The 19713-nt window shown below is 38.3% G+C and overlaps 1 protein-coding gene across 6 annotated transcripts in view; it reads left to right on the top strand.

The window, feature by feature from the left end:
* AKAP11 (A-kinase anchoring protein 11) overlaps window positions 1-19713 on the top strand; it is an 89913-nt gene that overhangs the window by 8964 nt on the left and 61236 nt on the right. For all 6 annotated transcript variants that reach the window (XR_013345503.1, XM_077811922.1, XM_077811914.1 and 3 more), the window contains 4 exons: window positions 7460-7576; window positions 15139-15186; window positions 17257-17391; window positions 19184-19448. Coding sequence is in view for 5 of the 6 variants with exons in the window: in XM_077811922.1 (XP_077668048.1) it covers window positions 7460-7576; window positions 15139-15186; window positions 17257-17391; window positions 19184-19448 (565 nt within the window). In the remaining variant the exon portion in view is untranslated. The remainder of the gene's footprint in view (window positions 1-7459; window positions 7577-15138; window positions 15187-17256; window positions 17392-19183; window positions 19449-19713) is intronic.

The raw sequence follows: 19713 nt of genomic DNA, 5'->3' as shown, positions 1-19713 counted from the left end.
CCGATGGGCAGAGGATTGTATAATGTGATTTGCAGTGTTGTACCTGTGCTGGTCCCAGGATATTAGAGAGTTAAGGTGATGGAATATCTTTTATTGGACCAACTTTGGTTGGTGAGAGACAAGTTTTCGAGCTACACAGAGCTCACTGAAGCTTGTCGAAAGTTTGTCTCTTTCACCAACAGAAGTTGGTCCAATAAAAGATATTACCTCACCCATCTTGTCTCCGTGATAGTGTACTTTGGCCAGACTGGACAGTCTCTACGTAAAAGAATAAATGGACACAAATCAGACGTCAAGAATTATAACATTCAAAAACCAGTCGGAGAACACTTCAATCTCTTTGGTCACTCGATTACAAACCTAAAAGTGGCAATTCTTCAACAAAAAAACTTCAAAAACAGACTCCAACGAGAGACTGCTGAATTGGGATTAATTTGCAAACTAGATACAATTAATTTAGGCTTGAATAAAGACTGGAAGTGGATGGGTCATTACACAAAGTAAAACTATTTCCCCATGTTTATCCCCCCCCCCACCACCCGTTCCTTATACGTTCTTGTCAACTGCTGGAAATGGCCCACCTTGGTTATCACTACAAAAGGTTTTTCCCCCCTGCTCGCCTGCTGGTAATAGCTCACCTTACCTGATCACTCTCATTACAGTGTGTATGGTAACACCCATTGTTTCATGTTCTCTGTGTATATAAATCTCTCCACTGTATTTTCCACTGAATGCATCCGATGAAGTGAGCTGTAGCTCAAGAAAGCTTATGCTCAAATAAACTTTTTAGTCTCTAAGGTGCCACAAGTCCTCCTTTTCTTTCTTCAAACTAATGTCTGTTTGCTTTGCTCACAAATACACCTCAACCAACATGCCCCACCTACAGTCTCCAACATTCAAACCATTCAGTACAACTACAGCTCACACACTGAATGAAGTTGCTGTGCTTGTGGATAATTGCCAGTGGCTATTGCTGGCGGTGGTGGGGAGGGGGGAATGGCAAGGTTGCACAAGCATATACCTTCAGTGAGTTTCCTGGTTTTCCGAAGTTTGAGTTTTGCTGCACCCGATGTTCTGAAATGACATGAACTGTCACTGGAGACCTTTCATTTTGTATTTGTATTATCGTACCATCTAGGAACCCTAGTCATAGACCAGGAACACATTGTGTTAGGAGCTGTAGAAACAGAACAAAAAGCCAGTCCCTGCCCCCAAAGAGCTTGATGCTTTTATTGAGATACAAGGCATGGTGTGTTTGTATTCTGTTGTAAATTTTTTAATAAGTTTTAAAACTGAATTTATGTTCCAGAATATGTATTGCTTTATGAGAAACTGGTAGTTTAGAAAGGGTTGTTGAACTATATTAACTTACTTGTTGCAGTTCTCAAGTTAGATGTCCAGTGAGTTTTAGGGGGCTTTGGCTACCGTTCCTTTATTATCCTTTTACTAGAATTCTAGCCCTTATGGTTGTAGAGAGATCCTTGAAAATGTGAACAGATTGTGAACCAATGCAGTGATTCCTGCCTGAATCAATAGGTCTGAGAGGTATGAATTGTTATGCTTGGCTCAGTCAGGGTCCTGTGGACTCTGCGATTATGCATCATTGAATTTAGCACTTCAGACATGTCGTGAAATTCTGGGTTTTTTTGTTTGTTTGTTTTTTAAAACCATGGAATTCTATATTTTCATGCAGCCAGGAACCCATCAAATTGTTTTCTGTCTCCTAAGCCTGCTGGGATCTGACTACAGCTCCCTCTTGTCCTCCACATTTCCCCAAAAGGACAGTTAATTGGATTATAGTGCACGCTCCTTGCTTTGTTACATGGAGCCAGCCAGCATGGTGATCATGATCCACCCTCCCTTTCCTCTCTTATTGAACCCCTCCTTGCAGTCTGGCTTTCCTTTTCTGCAGACTCAGACCAAAAGACGTACGAGAATTTTTATCAACTACTGTGATACTTCAGAGGAGTTTTTAATTATCTGCCAAAGGATTCAAGTGCATGGATGTGGCCACGGGAGTGCTGTATCATTTGGAACCCAAGCAGCCATCTTTACAAAAGAAACTCATTGAATTCAAGTGAAAGCTTAAGAGTTTCCTAGATCGGAAGATTGTTTAATTAAGGGGCAACACTGTAAACATGAAAGCACTCCAATCATCATATTTGGTGTATCTGCAAATAGTGAAACTCGTAAGCCTAATATAATTGTAAATGTGTCTGATTTTGTTAGTTTTTATTATGGTTGGTATCTGCTGCAGCTAGTCAGTTAAATCAGTTCCCCTCTACAGTGACAATCACCTGATAAATTCATGACATGGCTACAGATCTTCGGGAACAGCTTTTTAGAAGAGGTACTACAATGTGATGAAAGTACAGATGGCTTTTGTTCACCTTTTAACATTTGTTCAGTATGAGTGGGAAGCATTTTTACATGTGGATTTCCTGTTTTACGGTCTCCTGAGAGGATGTGGCAAAGTTTTGCATTGCTGCTTTAAGCTAGGAAAAGAAGTGACAAGGATTTTCCTTGCTGAATACAGTACTTCACTGGTCAGCACTGGTTTGCTCCAAATGGTTCTCAGGGTGAAATATGAACATCCTCAGTATAACTAATACGAGTGAAGCCTTTGTTGATCAGTTGCTGAAACTAGGACTCTTCACCAAACATCTCACAGATATCTGGTTGTCTGTGTGGGAGGAATAGGCAGAACTAGCAAGTGCAGCTTTGAGAATACTCATGTTTTGGGCCATAACATAATTAGGAATTGGAGTTATATGCATTGGTTGCTATTAAGAACAAATCCTGCTCCTGACTTGTGGATGAAGATGCTTTACTTCTACCTGAAACCTGAGTTCTCCTTCAAGTGGTTGTGCACGTATACATTCTACTGCAGGTGTAAGTATGCCCAGTGCACTTGAGTTGGAGACTTTTCCCCCCAGAAGTGCAATTAGGTGGCACATGCAGCCCTGTTCTCTTTGCTTTATCAGATGAGGGCATAAAAGGGTCATGTCTGCCGCTTCCTTCTCAGTTCTTTCTCACCACCTATGGTGACAGCTGGAGCTCCCCATAGCATTTGCTTCATTTAGCCAGCTTTTCAGAACTCTTTTAGTGTATACAGTTAGTTAGTTTAGAAAGTATTTTTAATAGTTACCAGGAGAATTTATTATTAAAAAAAAAATCCTCAGGATTTAAGTAGCTTGCTATGTGCAGGGCTGTTATCCCTGTCACAGATAGGCATAAGAGTGCTTGGTTTCTGACTGACCATTCGTATTAGTGGTTTCCACTACAGGAGTATCTAATAATAGACTTGTTCACAACCAACCTGAACAACAGGTGCAGGAGATTTTGCTCCAGAAGGGTCTGCAACCCGGCTCAGTCAGAGATACCTTCCTTCTCTCTGGGTCCAGTCATTGTTTCTATGCTTTCCTGGCAGTTCCTCTCATTCCAAGGTTACTCAGGAAACTGAAAAGAGACAAAGCAACATTTAATCCTTGTCACACTATCATGGTCAAGGCAGCATTGGTATTATCTCTCTGTCTGGTCGCCAATAACATTGCCCCTAGTCGAGGATCTCCTGTCTCAGAACCAGGGTAAGTCTCTACATCCCAACCACCAATGTCTCCACCTCATGGCATGGACAGTCTCTGTGGGGTGGATTGATTTAAATCACGACAGTTTAAATCATTGAGTTCAGTCAGCTTTTCCATTTGTACCTCAGTTGTTTTCTAAAGAAAGGTGCATTCTCATTAGTTGATATAACCATTAAAACATGATGATTTACAACTAAATAGAGGCTTAACACTAGGTTTGGCACATTTTTTTTTTGCTACCTAGGAGTATACACTTTAATATACATTTATTTAAGAAATTTTATAGCTTAACTATGGTCAAATTCTCATGAGAAATTGTGGTCCGGAGAGGTTCAGATCATCTTGGTAAGCAGCAGAAAAGAATTCACTAGAGCCTCATATGGAGCATAGTGGAAGAGATTTTCAGTTTGGGTGCAGTCTCAACAGTTTTTGCCCCATCCCGCAGAGATGACACACATGCTGGACTGTCTGATGCAGCTGAAGTCATTAGACCTTTTAGTTAGTTCTGTCAGAGTCTATTAGTTTCAGTTTCTGCACTGCCTCTATCAATAGAAGGATTTTCAATTTTCTCCAACCATCTTGCTTCCCAATTCTTGAAAGGTCTGTTCAACATTTACCCTCCTGTGTGTGATCCTGTATCTGTATGGGATCTCAATCTAGTCCTCTGCAAACTGTAAGGACCCCCTTCCTCCCCCCTGCCCCAGTCTCTCTTTGAATCTATGGCTACAACCTGACTATCTTTATTGACTATGAAGACAGCTTTTCTGGTGACAATCACTTCCACAAAGAGGGTTGCAGAACTTCAGGCTCTCCTGGCTAACCAGGTTTTCCTTAAGCCATGCCTTCAGGTCATGCCTAAGGTAAAGTTAGCTTTCTGTCTGAACCAAACCCTTCATCTCCTGATGTTTTCTGCAAAATCTCATTCTTCCTGAGCTGCAGAAAGATTTCATACCTAGGATGTTTGTAGAGCTTTGGCATTGTACCTGGAATGCACTAGGTCCTTCAGAATCTCTCCAAGGCTTTTTATAGTCTATACAGAGAGAGTTAAGGGTCAGTCAGTGTCTGCTCAGTGAATCTCACATTGGATTTCTGACTGTAAGGAAGACCATAGCAGAGCTTCAAAAGTCTCTCCTCCACCAAGAATAATGGCTCACTCCACCGGGACTCAGTCCACTTCATCAGTCTTTCTGAGCAATATCCCTCTAGCTGATATCTGCAAAGCAGCAACACGGGGGTTTGTACATACTTTGTCCAGCCATTATGCCATCACTCAAGCCTCCCATGACAATGCCAGGTTTGGGAAATCAGTGTTACAATCTTTGTTCAGATAATCCGAAGTCCCCCTACCTGTAAGTGAACTGCTAACGAGTCCTCTGCAGTGAAGTGTATATGCGCACAGTTGTTCGATGGAGAAAAAATGGTTATATACCTGTGCAGTAACTGTTGTTCTTTGAGATGTGTTTCACAATCATCCTGTCTTCCCCAATACTTTGGACATTGCATACAGTGAAGTGAAGGAAAGGAGAGGGAGGCGTATGATACACTCCTTTTATGTCCTCGTCTGAGAGCCTGAGGAGAGCAGAGAGTCATGTGCCACATAGTGGTTCTGAGAACAAAAGTCTCTGACTTGAGTGCATTGGGTGCACATACACTTGCAGTAGAATATATATGTGCACAATGCATCTTGAAGAACAACAGTTACTACTTAGGTAAGTAACCGTTTTTTCCTAAGCCTGAGGACTGTGACCACCCTGCCATTCCCATATTGCTAAATAAGGGAAAGTGATCCCAGCATGAGAAAGTTGAGATCCACTGTGTAATGTAATAGGCAATTTAGGAAGAATAATAGCTGGAAACCATCCTAAGTAGTTTTCAAACTGTGGACCACTGGTGATCTGCAAAGAATTGTCAGATCACATGGTGTTGGCTTTCCAGGTTTCCAGCTGCTTCTTATTGACTAGTTAATGTAGAAACTGGAGATGAGGCCAGCCTAGTTTTCTTCGCTAAATGACTACTAGCCACCACCAACATTTTTAGGAGAGAAACTATAAGCTGTTATTGGGACTGGAGCTAACCATGGGTGAGGAATGTCCAGGGAGATGGGAACCAGCCAACATGTGCATGGAAGCAGGGGAAATGAAGAGACTAAGAAGGTGGACAGGATGTGGAAGGAAATTGCAACTGAACAGCATGTGGGGATAGCAGGATGGAGTAGGAAGATTAAATAGGAGTAGGAATATTAAAAGAATAGCAAAATAAGACACTATGACTAATTTTTATTACATGGCCAAAACATTTACAGTATTAATTTCATTTTAAAATATTTCACTTGCTTACTGTTACCTTTCTGTGTAAGTAACTGTTTTAGTTGTTGGGATGTTGTACAATCTTCAGTGAGAGGGCAAGTGATCCAGGAGACGATCACTCTACCAAAATGTGTTCCACAACTTGAACAGTTTTAAGAATCCTTAATTTAGGCTTACATTTTCCTTTTGTCTGACAGTTTTGAAGATGCTACCTCAATCTCCAGTGTCAGAGAGTACAAAGATAATAGTGCTGCCCACTCTGGAATTATCAGGCATCTTATGGAGTGGCATGTTATACCACTTTTCTGCAGCCATATTTAAGATTAAATTGTAAGACATAAGACATAATTTTACCATAAAGTGATTATTTTTTCCTGATGGTATGTCGGCAGCTCAAACATTCCCTGATTAAATTAGTGTCTCTGCTACTTTTGCTGATCTTTCAGAAGCTGTTCAGGATTTAGGTAACTTTGTTGTTAATGTTGTACTTCAATGTTAGTAGGTTCAACTCATTTTTTCATTTACTTCATTTTTTGCACCGCCGTTAGATCTGGCTGGCTAGTTTTGCAGACATGTTTACTATTGACTGCTTAACTGCAGTTCTCTGTTTCAGGAGTTACCTTAGCATTTCTTACAGAAATAAAGGAGACCTAAGTTTTTTTTCAAACTGGTGGCCTTCTCCAAAGTACTTTCTTGCAGTAAAATGAGATGGCACCAAGTTTTTTTTTCCTGACCTGAGGAGCCAAGCAGTTTTGTTTATCTTTTTGTTCGGTATTACCAACCTTTTTTTCCTATAGATTTTAAATTCCAGGTATAATAAACAAGTTTTTGATTCTTTTGTTCTTTGTCTTAATTACAGAATTGTCAGATTCTACTGATGTTTAAGTACCTATTTCACAAACATCTGTCTGTAATGGTCTTCTATTCATGTGTGCGTCTCCTGTTAAATATTTGCACCAAGAAACGCATGCAGTGAACCCTGTTCTTTCATCATTCTTTCAGTAGCTACGTGGGAGACCGAGTGAATATATTACTTGTTAACTGCTGAAGCCTCCTCATTTTTTTTTTTGTTTGTTTTACCGTAGAAAGAACAATTTTAAATTGTTGCCTATGCAAAAGAAAAGTGTACAGGTTTCATTTGCAGGTACAGAGTGGTATAGGGGACCTTTCTTTGTATCTGTCTGGGTCTTTATTCCCTGCTCATCCTAAGAGTCCAGGTATTGCTTGAACTAATTAATGGCAAGCAGTTTTCTCTCTACTGTTGCTATAGGCCTTTTCAGCTAGGACTTGGCATTTTTGGAAAGATTGTGGCTTTTTTTGCATTAGGGGTATTCTTTTGGTTGGAGAGAAGCGTAGGTCTGTTGGCAGTTTGAAAACTGCATGATCCCCCATAATCATAATCAGCATTTAAATATTGGAGCTGATGGCTGGTGGCCTGTACACACAATAGTTTGAAACAGCGTTCAGGAAACAGTTGTATGTTTGTGGAAAAAATACCCTGCATTTAAAATTCTGCTCAACTTTTTCATTTGCTGTAGATTTATGTGTTTCTCCATTACCTTTCAGGATTTCACTGATGGTGTACTACGCTCTGTGAAATCATTGCTACAGAGCAGAAAAGAATTATGTAACGTGTCCACTGAAGAATCTTTAAAACAGGAGGAACAGGACAATTTTATTGAGGTTTGACATGGCATGTCTACTTACCCTGTTGTATAAATATGAAGGATGCTTTTAGTTCACAACAGAATCAGAAGCTGCAGGATTGTATAATGTGCATTAGAACATGACTGTGAACTGCAACTACCCTCGTACCTAATTAATTAGTTTTAGGTTCACCAGAAGAGTGAAGAATGGCGGAGTTGACCAAAAGAGTAAACATTTCCACTTTTTGAGAAATATCATGTGGTCTAAAGTCTAAGAAAAGAATGATGCAATAACTAATTTAATCCAAAAATGGATTGTGATGTCCTGGCTTTGTTTACATGTACTACTATGAATTAACTTAATGAGGACCAATCATCAGATATTTCAAAGAAATGTAATGCAGCTTTCTGCAGATTAACCACTTCTAGTAAAAACAAAAATTATGTTTGGTCTCAAACACTTTTTAAACTGGCCAGGTTAATTTAAATTATACGGTTTCATTTCTTTAACTAAGACAACTAAATTATATTATTTAGAAATCAAATCGATTAAAACATTGTTGACTTTTTTAACTTCAATATAACTTTAAGTTGTCCTGATTATTTTATTGTAAGATACAGTAAATTTTCTTTACGTTAAAAAGTATTTCAGTCTGCATTCTGTCATGGTTAATACAGTATACAAAGTATTAAACTGTGTAATTAAAGATCAGACCATGAATGCATTTGAACAGGTTGTGTTTTGTGATACTGTGATTGGCCCTGAAAGTGGTAGATACTCCTTACAGTACACTTTTAAGGACTTTGTCCAGTTTGGTTTTAAATTTCTCAGGATATAAATGGTGGGATTTCTGAGTATTTAACAAAATCTACTAAGATACAAGAGAGTAACCTCATTGTCAAGATCTTGCAGGACATATTAGGGATGATATCAGCCTTCATGAAATTTAAATTTGCCTGTAACCAAAACAGAGAAAACACTGGATTCATCGTAGAGATTAGTTCTCATCTGAAAAGTGACTTTTTGTAAAAATGGCATATTCTTGGTCAGTAGATCTGTGTTCATAGTCCTATCTGCTGACATTACTGACCATGTAAGTTTACGCCTGTTTCTGTAGGGGTAATACAGCGATGAGAGTTGGAGCTGGATTCTCTTCTGGCTCATGTATTATCAACAGAGTTGTTAAAGTCCTTTAATTGAAGGACCAAATTTTTGTCTCTATTATATTATGCAATCCTGGTGAATTCTAACACAGATGTTCCACAGATTTAAATGAGGGTATAATTTGAATAACATGGAGTTGCACAGGTATAACTAATAGCAGAATCTGGTCTGTATGAGAAGAAAAATATCCAGCTTGATTTTCAGAGCTTCAGGGTGAGTTTGCAATCGGCAGTTAGAGAAGCCATCTACTTTTACTTGCAAACTGAGCAGATTTTTTTTTTTTTTTAAAATCATGAAAACAATAAATGTGGTACCCCGCAAACCAATTAATAGATTTGTCAAAATAGAATTGCACTTCAAGTAAAACCCAAGAACAGTTTTCAAAAACAATGTCGGAAATTAGTTGATTCCCAAAATACAGAATTTGGGAAAGATTTAGCTCACAGAGATTAAAGTCTAAAAACATAAGCTTAGTTAAATCCTCTTCATACACAGTCCCCCCAGAGGCCAGATGATTTTACAGTTAGACGCTCCTTCTATTTTGCTTCTGTAGCTATAGAAGAGAACAGTGTTTGTGATCTTTGTAGTATTGGGGAGTGGGGTCTGTTTGTAAAGGAGTCGAGGGAAGAAACCACTTGTTACATTTGTAGGGCAGAGGGTCTGGGAATGGCTGAAATAGGTTGTTGGCTCAAAGATGAGTCTAGCCATGGCATTTGTATTGTATCTTGGGCTAATGAAGTAAAATGCAAGTTAACTGCTAGAAAACTGCTTAGAAAACAATTGGATATTGTGTTGTATTGATGTTCAGTTAACACTAAACTGCTGATGGGACTGGGATAAAATGGGCACATGTGGGTGATAAATAAATTTCTTGAGAAGCATAATCTCGAGGATTGCGCACAGAACCAGAAATCTAGAAATCCTGAGTTCTAATCCCAAATCTAGCTGCTCTGTGACTTCAGTCACATCACTTAACTTGTCTGCCTTAAATTTATGAACTGTAAAATGAAAATAATAATGCTATATCTCAAAAGTGTTGAGAATTCATTAATAAGTGTGTCATTCAGTGTTGTTTACATGCTCATAGCACTGGTACAACACCGTATATGTAATAGTGTCTTTTCCAATAAGATGACTATGGTATTGTACTGTGATGACATGTACTTTTTAATAGATAATGAAACCAAAACTGTTTGGCTGTTTGATAATATTTAACTAGTTAATCTAAAATAATAGCAAAGACATGAAATCTTTTGGCACATTATTTGCACCCAGTTTACCAAGTGATCCAGATCACTCTGTCCTGTCCTCATCATTTATCACTCCTCCAACTTTTGTGTCATCTGCAAACTTAATCAATGATTATTTTGTTTTCTTCCAGGTCATTGATAAGAATGTTAAATAGCATATGGCCAAGAACTGATCCCTGCCCTTACAGTTACATTTTAAACCCTATCCGTTAGACAGTTTTTAATCCATTTAACATTTGCCATGTTAATTTTATATCATTCTATTTTTTTAATCGCAGTGTCGTGTGGTACTAAGACAAAGTATGTTATGTCCGTAGTAGGTATATTATCACAATTCCAAACCTGCAGAAACAGCGCAGAAATTTGCTGTTTTTGGCTTAATTGACTTGTGACTTGCTAGTTGGCTAGTTTTTGGCTTGTTTGTAGCTTGTTGCTTTTTTTTTTTTTTTTTTTTTGGATCGGCTCCAATGGGGGGCAAGGGGGGGAAAGAGGGGTGCACAGAGGGCCCACCACACTTCCAGACTGCACGCTGGGGGGATCTAGTCACATAGAGTGTTGGCTTGTTTTGGCCTTATTTTGAAATGGGATTAGTTTGATTTTTGGCATATTGTGGAAGTTGGGGTGCTTATTTACCACGTGAAGGTTGGCAACTGTGTATATTATATCGCTCAAACTTGTAATCTCATCAAAAAAAGATATTAAGGTAGTTTGACAGGATCTGTATTCTATAAACCCATGCTGATTTGCATTAATTACATTACCCTCCTTTAATTCTTTATTAGAGTCCCATATCAGTTGCTTCATTATCTAGCCCAGGATTGATGTCAGGCTGATGAAAATCAGCCAAGTCATTCTGTTCACCCTTTTAAAAAATTGGCACATTTAGCTTCCTTCCAGTCTACTGGAGCTTCCCTAGTGCTCCAAGATGTATTGAAAATCAACATTAATGTTCCAGCAAGCTCCTCAGCCAGATCTTTTAAAACTCTTGGATGCATGTTATATGGAGCTGCCAATTTAAAAATGTCTAACTTTAGTAGCTTCTGTTTAACATTTCCCAGAGATACTAATAGAAGGGAAAAGTGTTATCACTGTATGATGAGATTGTATCATCTGTTTTTCCTCAAATACAGAAAATTAATATTTATTGAATACTTCTGCCTTCTCTGCATTATTATTGATAATTCTACCATTGTCAGGATTCTTTTTGTTCCTTATTGTCCTTGTCTCTGCTGGCTTTAGAGTTCTCCTGTGTCCCTTTGCTTCCCTTATCAGTTTTCTACAGTTCTTAGCTTCTGTATGATCTATATTCATTACTATCAACTTCTGCTTTCTTCTATTTGTTATATATTTTTAATTAGGAAAAATATTTTAATTTTAAGGATAGTTAAATACTGGAACAGGTTACCAAGGAAGGTAGTGGAATTCCTGTTGTTGGAGGTTTATAGAACAAACACCTGACGGGGATGATCTAGATATTCTTAATCCTGCCTCAGTGTAAGGGGTTTGACTAGATGATTTCTTGAGGTCATTTCCAGCCCTACATTCTATTGTTCCCTGATGAGCAGGGTGATTAAAATGTTAATTTAATCTGTATGATTGCATTTCAACATAAGGTAAACTGAACAAGTTTGATTAAAAAACAACTTGTGCTGGATTCTTTTTTTTAGTATCTTTAGAACCTTTCAGTCCAAACTGCATTCATTCAAAACTATTTGAATTTTATAAATGCGGTTTCTTCAAATATAGTATCCCGTTGTGAGTAACGGAGATAGAAAAGTTTCAGAGTAGCAGCCATGTTCGTCTGTATTCGCAAAATGAAAAGGAGTACTTGTGGCAAATTGGTTAGTCTCTAAGGTGCCACAAGTACTCCTTTTCTTTTTGGAGATAGAAAAATTGCAGTACAAATCTATGCATATTGGCTGAATTGAAGAGACATTATCAACTTTAATGTTTTATGAAAATAGCACCTCATTTAGCAGATCTGCTTTTTGTATATATTCTGTCTGCTTATCTGACAGTCTTTTATTAGCTTTAACTCCTATTAGCACTGCATAACCAGTAGAATTATTAGAAAGTGAGATTCGAAAGTGAGCTGAATTCTCTTTTGACTTGATTATCAACATAATTATTAACCAAGGTCCAATTTCAGCATCTTTATTACTAGTGATGTGTGACAGAAAAATAATAGCTTGACTTTCAGCATCCAGGTTGAGTTTGTTTATTATGTAAATACTTAAATATTTTCCTAGATTAAATTTGCATATTATAAACACACTGCATGTGGACAAATTGGAGAAAGTGCAGAGAAGAGCAACAAAAATGATTAAAGGTCTAGAAAACATGACCTCTGAGGGAAGATAGAAAAAATTGGGTTTGTCTGGAGAAGACTGAGTGGGGGACATAAGTTTTCAAGTACATAAGAGATTGTTACAAGGAGGAGGGAGAAAAATTGTTCTTGTTAACCTCTGAAGGAGCAATGGATTTAAAACCACCCTTCCAGCAATTTAAGTTGGACATTAGGAAAAACTTCCTAACCATCAGGGTAGTTAAACAGTGGAATAAATTGCCTAGGGAGAGTGTGGAATCTCTGTCATTGGAGATTTTTGAGAGCAGATTAGACAAAACACTTGTCAGGAGTGGTCTAGATAATACTTAATCCTGCCTTGAGCGCAGGGGACTGGACTGGATGACTTCTTGAGGTTTTATGATTCTAAGAGACTGGAGGAGGAGTATAGGACTGGCAGATAGCATGGAGGATAGATAGGACAGATAGGATGAATAGCCAAGAGAGGTAAACAGACTGTCTGAGCGAGGAGACTGGGTAAAGGGAGTTGTGGTGGGAGAGAGTGCAAGTGGGACTTTCTGAGCAAGGATATTAGGACTAGGCGTGGGGAGTGGGAGGGACTGGGAGTGAGGGAGATTGGGACTTGAACAGTGAGCCTGGAGGGACTGGCTAGACAAGGAGATTGGGATTGGGGTGTAAGCCTGAGGAGTGGAGATGGGACAAAGAGTCTGAAGTGGGGAAGAGACAGGACTGGGTCTGGGACAGGTTGATGGGAATGAGGCAGAAGGAGTTAAGCTTGTGGGGGATGGGCAAAATAGTCTGGGGCTCCTAAAGCACATTCCCTCCAGAGCCTGGAATAGAACCCCAAATTCCTGAGTGTCACTATTGCTCTGCTGTCACTGAATAGCTGTGAAGCCCACTGGCAAAGTGTGACTCATCTCTAATGCTGGTCCACAGAGGATCACAACCTACTACCGTTATCAGTTACTAAGTTAGCTCAAGTAATAGAGGTTTGTGTGGTGGACCTAAATTTTCCAGCTCTGCTGATGACCCATGTGGGACCCAGTATGAATGCCACATGATGGAATCTCTGGTGGCTTTTTTTAGTTAGCTTTTTAAAAAACCTAGGAAATTATCATAGAATCATAGAATATCAGGGTTGGAAGGGACCTCAGGAGGTCATCTAGTCCAACCCCCTGCTCAAAGCGTGACCAATCCCCAGTTTTTGCCCCAGATCCCTAATTGGCCTCCTCAAGGATTGAACTCACAATCCTGGGTTTAGCAGGCCAATGCTCAAACCACTGAGCTATTCCTCCGCCCCCATTATGTAACCTCCCCCCGCCCCGAAAAAAACCCCTCTCCCTCACATTATGGGAATATTAGATTGCAAAATCAAGCATTCCAAACTTAGAAATGCCAGAGTTAATGTTGCCTATGCAACCTTAATTCAGCTGCCCTGTGCTTATGTGTTACAATGCCATCTTTAAATTACGTACTGTTTTTTTTTCCACAGAATACTTTCTTGCCTCATTCAGTGCACAAGATGCACCTGTTCTGGGGATGAATTGAGATTGTGTAGTGAAGGAGGCTATTGTCTATAGGACTCCTGCCTCATATGTTCCAGAAGTTGGAAGGCATGGAGTGAATGAGGCAGGGGATTGCAGGAAGAGAAAGAATGGTCTCCTGGCTAAGGCAGTTGAATGCTACCCTGGAGACTCCTTTTCCATCTGTAAAATGGGGATAGTTATATCCCCTCACCTTACTGTGTGTGTGTGTAATTCATTAATGTTTGTGAAGCACTAAGATACTATAGTGATGAATGTCATAGAAGAGCCCATGAGGAAATGAATAGTTCTGTCTTCACAGCAGGGTTTGTAATAATAATATGTGGTAAATATAGAACAGTGAGACTAAAACAAAATATTAAATAGCTGCTAATTAAATGGGCACTGTCCCGTGCACTAAATGAGGCCTGGTCCTGTGGCTAAAATAGTATGTGATCATGTAATTAAAGATATCCTAATGCCTATACAACCTTAATTTTGCCTCCTGGTGCATATTCAACTGTAATTTTGGCATTTCTTAACTTTTTTGTTTATTTGACTTTACAACCTTAATAATCTTTGTAATGTAGATTTTGTAGCATCTGAGATGGTGGTAATATATTTGAAGTCTGAGTAGTGGTTACCAAGGTAAATAACATCAAATTCTGCAGATCTTTGATTTTTGCAGAATAGATGCCTGTATCACAGCTTTGAACTTTAATATTAAACTGATGTGTGACTCTTATTTTAGTAAATATTTTAGCATCACTTGTATTAAAATCTGTATAGTACATCCCCAAACAAAAAACTATGTTAAAATGGGATTAAGATTGAGATTGTGTCATGGTTACAGGCTAGCTATCCCCGTTGTGGTCACTGAGTGCATACTCTGACTTTTACCTATCTTAGGATGGAATCTCATGATTTTTCCACTCCTAGACTGGGACATATTGGATACCAATTGCTTACACCCTGCAGCTGTGACTGGTTTTCAGGCACTTGAGTTTCTTTCCTTGGGGAATTAGTGACCATTGAGATTGACCAAGAGCCTTCCTGAAACAGTATTTTTATTTAGAATTTGGAACAAAACATTAGATGACACTTTTTTCCTCTAATCTTATGATTCAAAACAAACTGTTAGATAGGCTTTCCTTGTAAATGATTGGAGCAAAACAGAATCAATGTATATTCTCCTAGCAAGGCCATTTCTTCTGATCTTGATGAGAACAGTATGAAGCTTTACTTTAAATAGAGTCATTACACTTTTCAGTTCTAAGCAGCTTTCTCTATAATTAGAAAGCCAGGAGACTCTTTCTGGATCCTGTATTTCATAATGTTTGTATGCTTGTTTTACAGATCACATTTCTAAGTTTTGCTGGAGAGACAGATGCTGCTCATATGCAGGTAATATATACACAGGATAATGACTTTGTCTCCAGCACTTGAATTATAACTGAGATATTTCATGTTTTTGGTGCAGGAGCCCTAATACTTATTTTACTTCAAGAATGTGTCTTGGAACATGCTTTTTAAAATTAATGGTGTGTTTTAAACATTGTAATTAACAATTTTAAATTTTTTTATTTTCGTATGACCTCCAGTGTTTTGTATTCATTTGGAATATAGAACCCTGGAAAATCTTAAACCTCCGTTGTCTCCTGAAAAGGTGTAACTTTTTTTTTTGTTAACTTGAGTGCCAGCTTTGGGTCTGTGCTTTTTGAAATACACGTGGCCAGATCTTAAGACATTCTTAGGAGAGTTATATACACTCTTGTTTTAAAAACAAGAACTGCGTAACAAAAGTATGATGACTGTTTCATGCAACTTTAAAGAATATTAGGGATTTAACCCTCTCTCATGTGTGTTTAGTCTCAGGCCTGGTTTAACTTTAGAAGTGAGGATAAATCAGTGCTACTTTGTATGTCAACACTCTTGTAAACGATAGGTGCAAGCTAAAGTGATATCAGACAAGTTTAAAACAACGCAAGAAACTCCAGGCACACAATTGTACTAGTTTAACTAAATCTGTTTAACAACTTACCTTTCATAAAATACATGCACGTTCTGTGTTGACAAGCCCTTAAACTACTTTGTAGTTCTCTCTCCTCTAGTTCTCCAGGTGTATAGGTCGTATATTAAACTACTTTGCGATTCATGCTTTCCTCCTTCCCAGCATGTTCTAGGTCATATCAAAGTAGAACTTTTGACTACTGTGCAGTTAGAGTTTTACAAATAATTGAGAAATATGATTTTCTTGTAATTTGAAGTAGAGTGGTGTGAAATAAATATTAGAAGTATCACTGAACTGTTGATTTTATTACTACATCATGGTTAATTTTTAAATTATTTTGGTTTCAGGGTGTCAGTATTTGCATTTAAGCATGTGCAATAAAGTGTAAAAGAAAATCAGGAGCCATAAAACTTATCTTGTGCCTTGTGCCTTTATCTTGTGCCATTTTACGCGCGTGTGTGTGTAGTGTGTGTTTTCTTGTAATGGAAAATATAGATGTGTCTTAGAAAACCACACCAAAGAGGGTGCTGATGAGGTCATGAACCTCAAAATGACTTATCCCTTCGAAACTAATATAAAGCACGAGGTGTATGGTGGAAGGTGTTAGTCATTAAATATAGAGGCTTTCCTAGTTAACGGTCCATTGGTATTTAAAAGCAAAAGGATAAATACTGTGAGTCAAATTGTGCTCAGACTAGCATTCAGTGCCAAGTACGCTAAGGGTGATATGAAAATAATCACTTTACAGATATTGTTCTAAGTATACAGGTCCAAACCTTGGACTCTCTACTTGAGGTTGCACAAAGAATTCTGTTTACTAAGTGAAAGCTGGGCCCACTGTGTTCAGTAATTTATATTGGATTAAGCATAATATTAAAAATGTCTCCATATTTATATTGTGTAAGAAGTAAGCAATATAATATTAAACACTCATTTTTTTGGGCATATTTATTTTAGGTAAACAAAATTCCATGTTGACCAAGATCCTAGTTAAACATAAACCTGAATTGATTATTTTTTAAAAATATTCTGCTCAGATACAAACCTGATAATGGTGAACGTACAGCATGTGGAGATTACCAGATGGAAACAGTTGCATGCAAATATTCCCTCTCTGTGTTTACATACCTGCTGTGATGTTCTGTTGCTCTTTACTGCTCCCAAGACTCTCCTTGGTGCTTTTAAAGGTTTCCCTGAGTCTTGAGAGGCAGCAATATTCTATTTCTTCTGGTAGCGGTATCTTGAGATTTGAATTAGAACTCTGTTGTAAACTAGCCCTTAAAGCAGGATTCCAATTTGGTGTGGGAATATAATTGGAAAACTGAAGGGAAAGAGAGTGGTGATTTTGACAGACTTAGAGGCTGGCGATATTTATGTAACTTTCTAGTGCTCCAGATCAAAAAGTTTCCGTACCATTAACATATTAGTTTTTTGCTTAGTGTGTGAATTTGTGTTTGAATTAGGGATTGGCTGCTGTTTCTGTAGAGCTCCCCGATGTTTTGAAATCGCTCCATTTCTGCAGTCTAAATGAAAATGAAGTTATTTTTCTGAAGGATATAAATAAACCCATGGAAACCAGCAACGTCCCTAAACATCAGGTAATATTCCTAATCCTTTTTATATGCTACACAGAATATTAATGTTTTTTTGCAGTTTCTTCATCTTTCAGATGTGTGTTACAAAGTAATCCTGGCAATAACCTTGCTGGGTATTGCTACTTTTTTAATGCGTTTTGAAACTGTGTGTGTTCTATAAGTGCTATGGTATTTTTAGTGTTGTAGCTGTGTTAGTCCCAGGATATTAAAGAGACAAGGTGAGTGAAGTAATATATTTTTTGTTGGACAAACTTCTGTTGGTGAAAGACACACGCCTTCGAGCTTACATAGAGTTTACACAGAGCTCACCCACCTTGTCTGATGGTATTTTTAATATTATTAATAGTGGTATAAATATTATACTGACTAAAGACATTCCTGCTGCAATTTATGAAATATTAAGACATGCAAGGTACTTTATCATAGGTTCTTTCCTCTCTCCTTCCTAGTCTAGGAAGATATTCTGCTGTGGAAGCCATAAGCACTGAACTAGGCAACAGCAAATTGTGCAGGAAAATGCTTCAAAAGATGCAGTAGTCAAATGTGCTAGGAACAAGTCCCTGTGGGGCCTTTTTTCCCTTCCTCTTCACCATTCAAAAGTCTGAGTCTTGGATGCCCAAGGGGGAAAAAAAATGGAGACGTCCCCAAAGTGAACCACAGCTGGCTGTGTTGAACATGGCTGAGCATCAGCAGACTTGCCTGACAGTGAGCATGCAGTGAAACCTGCTGAACTGCATGCTCAGTTGCCCTCTGTAAAATGCCTGTGTGCTCATCCAGTAGTCCACATGCCTCTGCTCCCCACACCATAGTCCCTTTGTACTGGCATTTGGAAGGAAGATGAAACTGGTTGAGTGAGGCCTGGTCTACTCTAGAGAGTTAGGTCGACGTAAGGCGTGTCATGTCAGCCTAACTCTGTAAGCGTCTGCACTAAAATGTTGCTCCCGCCAATGTAAGCCATCCGCTGTGCTGACTTAATAACTCCATCTCTGAGAGGTGTAGTGTTTAAGTTGATGTAATTAGGTTGACTGCGGTGTCCTACTAGTGAGGATGCACACAACCGACAGAAGGAGCATAGGGTGGACATTAAAAATCTAATTAATTACTGTAGTGGCTGTATGTCGACTTATGTCGACTAAATTTTGTGGTGTAGACATGCCCTTAGTCTTCTCAACTCTTCTCAGATGTAGTGCTATTCCTCTGTCAAACAACAGGGGAGAGAAGTTACAGGATAGGTTAGTTGCTCCCAACACTTAGTACTTCCCATTTCCTCTCTAAATGTCAGTGAAGATAGCTAGAATTAGTTAAAACTGTTTTGACTTAGTTAAAACTGTTTTGACTAATAATGTATAATGAAGTAATTGTATTACTTGCAGGAGAAAAACTACGTAGAACAAACCAGCAGGGTTTGTGTTTTTGGTTTTTTTAGTGTAGCGATTTATTCATTTTAAAGAACTCCTATATTCACAATGTACTTAGAGGATAAGAGTGGCCTCTAAACCCTCTCAAAACTTGGCTCTAGTGATGTAGGATAAATCACTTAACTTCTTTACTTCACTTTCCTCATCTGTAAAATGGAGTTTTGTTTGTAATATTCATTAAATACTTAAATTATTGTTATACCTTTTAAATTACAGTACTATTAACAAATGTCTTTAAAGAGACAATTTCACTACAGTTTATGTCCTTGACCTGTGCTCTTGTTGTTCTTGCCATTTTAAATGATTTCACGTTTACATTATAGATGAAAGTATGTTATTGAGAACACTCTTTTGTCATCTTGTTTTTCTTTCTCAAGATTCACCTTTCTGGAGTACTTTGTGTGATGAGATTGTCTCCTTCGTTGCCAAGGATCAAAGTTGATTCTGTATTTACCTTACTGAGCAAATATGCTACTGGTGTAAGATATACAATGGAAGTGTACTCATTACAGAAACATGAAACGGAGATGTCCCATACAGAGGATGATGACACTAATCAGTCAGTGTCTTCAATTGAGGATGATTTTGTCACTGCTTTTGAGCATTTAGATGAAGATGAGACTTCAAAGATACAAAATGCTGGTTAGTTTTCATGTCCTGTTGAAATAGATTGCAGAGCTCGTTTGTGGCAATTTAGGCTAAAGAGGGATTTTAATGCTGTGGTAAACTACATTAAACCCATATCGAATTATTTTTTTGCTAATTACTGTCATACAAGACCCCTTAAAAACCAACCAAACAAAAAAACCCAGAATAATTGGAGATTTCACAATTCTTTCCACAGCAGCAGAATGACATAAAGCAAAGGTTTTGACTCCGTGTCAGATCCAGAAAAAGTAGAATCTGT

This window comes from Eretmochelys imbricata, chromosome 1 (assembly GCF_965152235.1).
Source record: "Eretmochelys imbricata isolate rEreImb1 chromosome 1, rEreImb1.hap1, whole genome shotgun sequence".
Lineage (NCBI taxonomy): Eukaryota > Metazoa > Chordata > Testudines > Cheloniidae > Eretmochelys > Eretmochelys imbricata.
The sequence above is the reverse complement of the archived record's forward strand: the minus strand, read 5'-3'. Positions and strand labels throughout refer to the sequence as shown.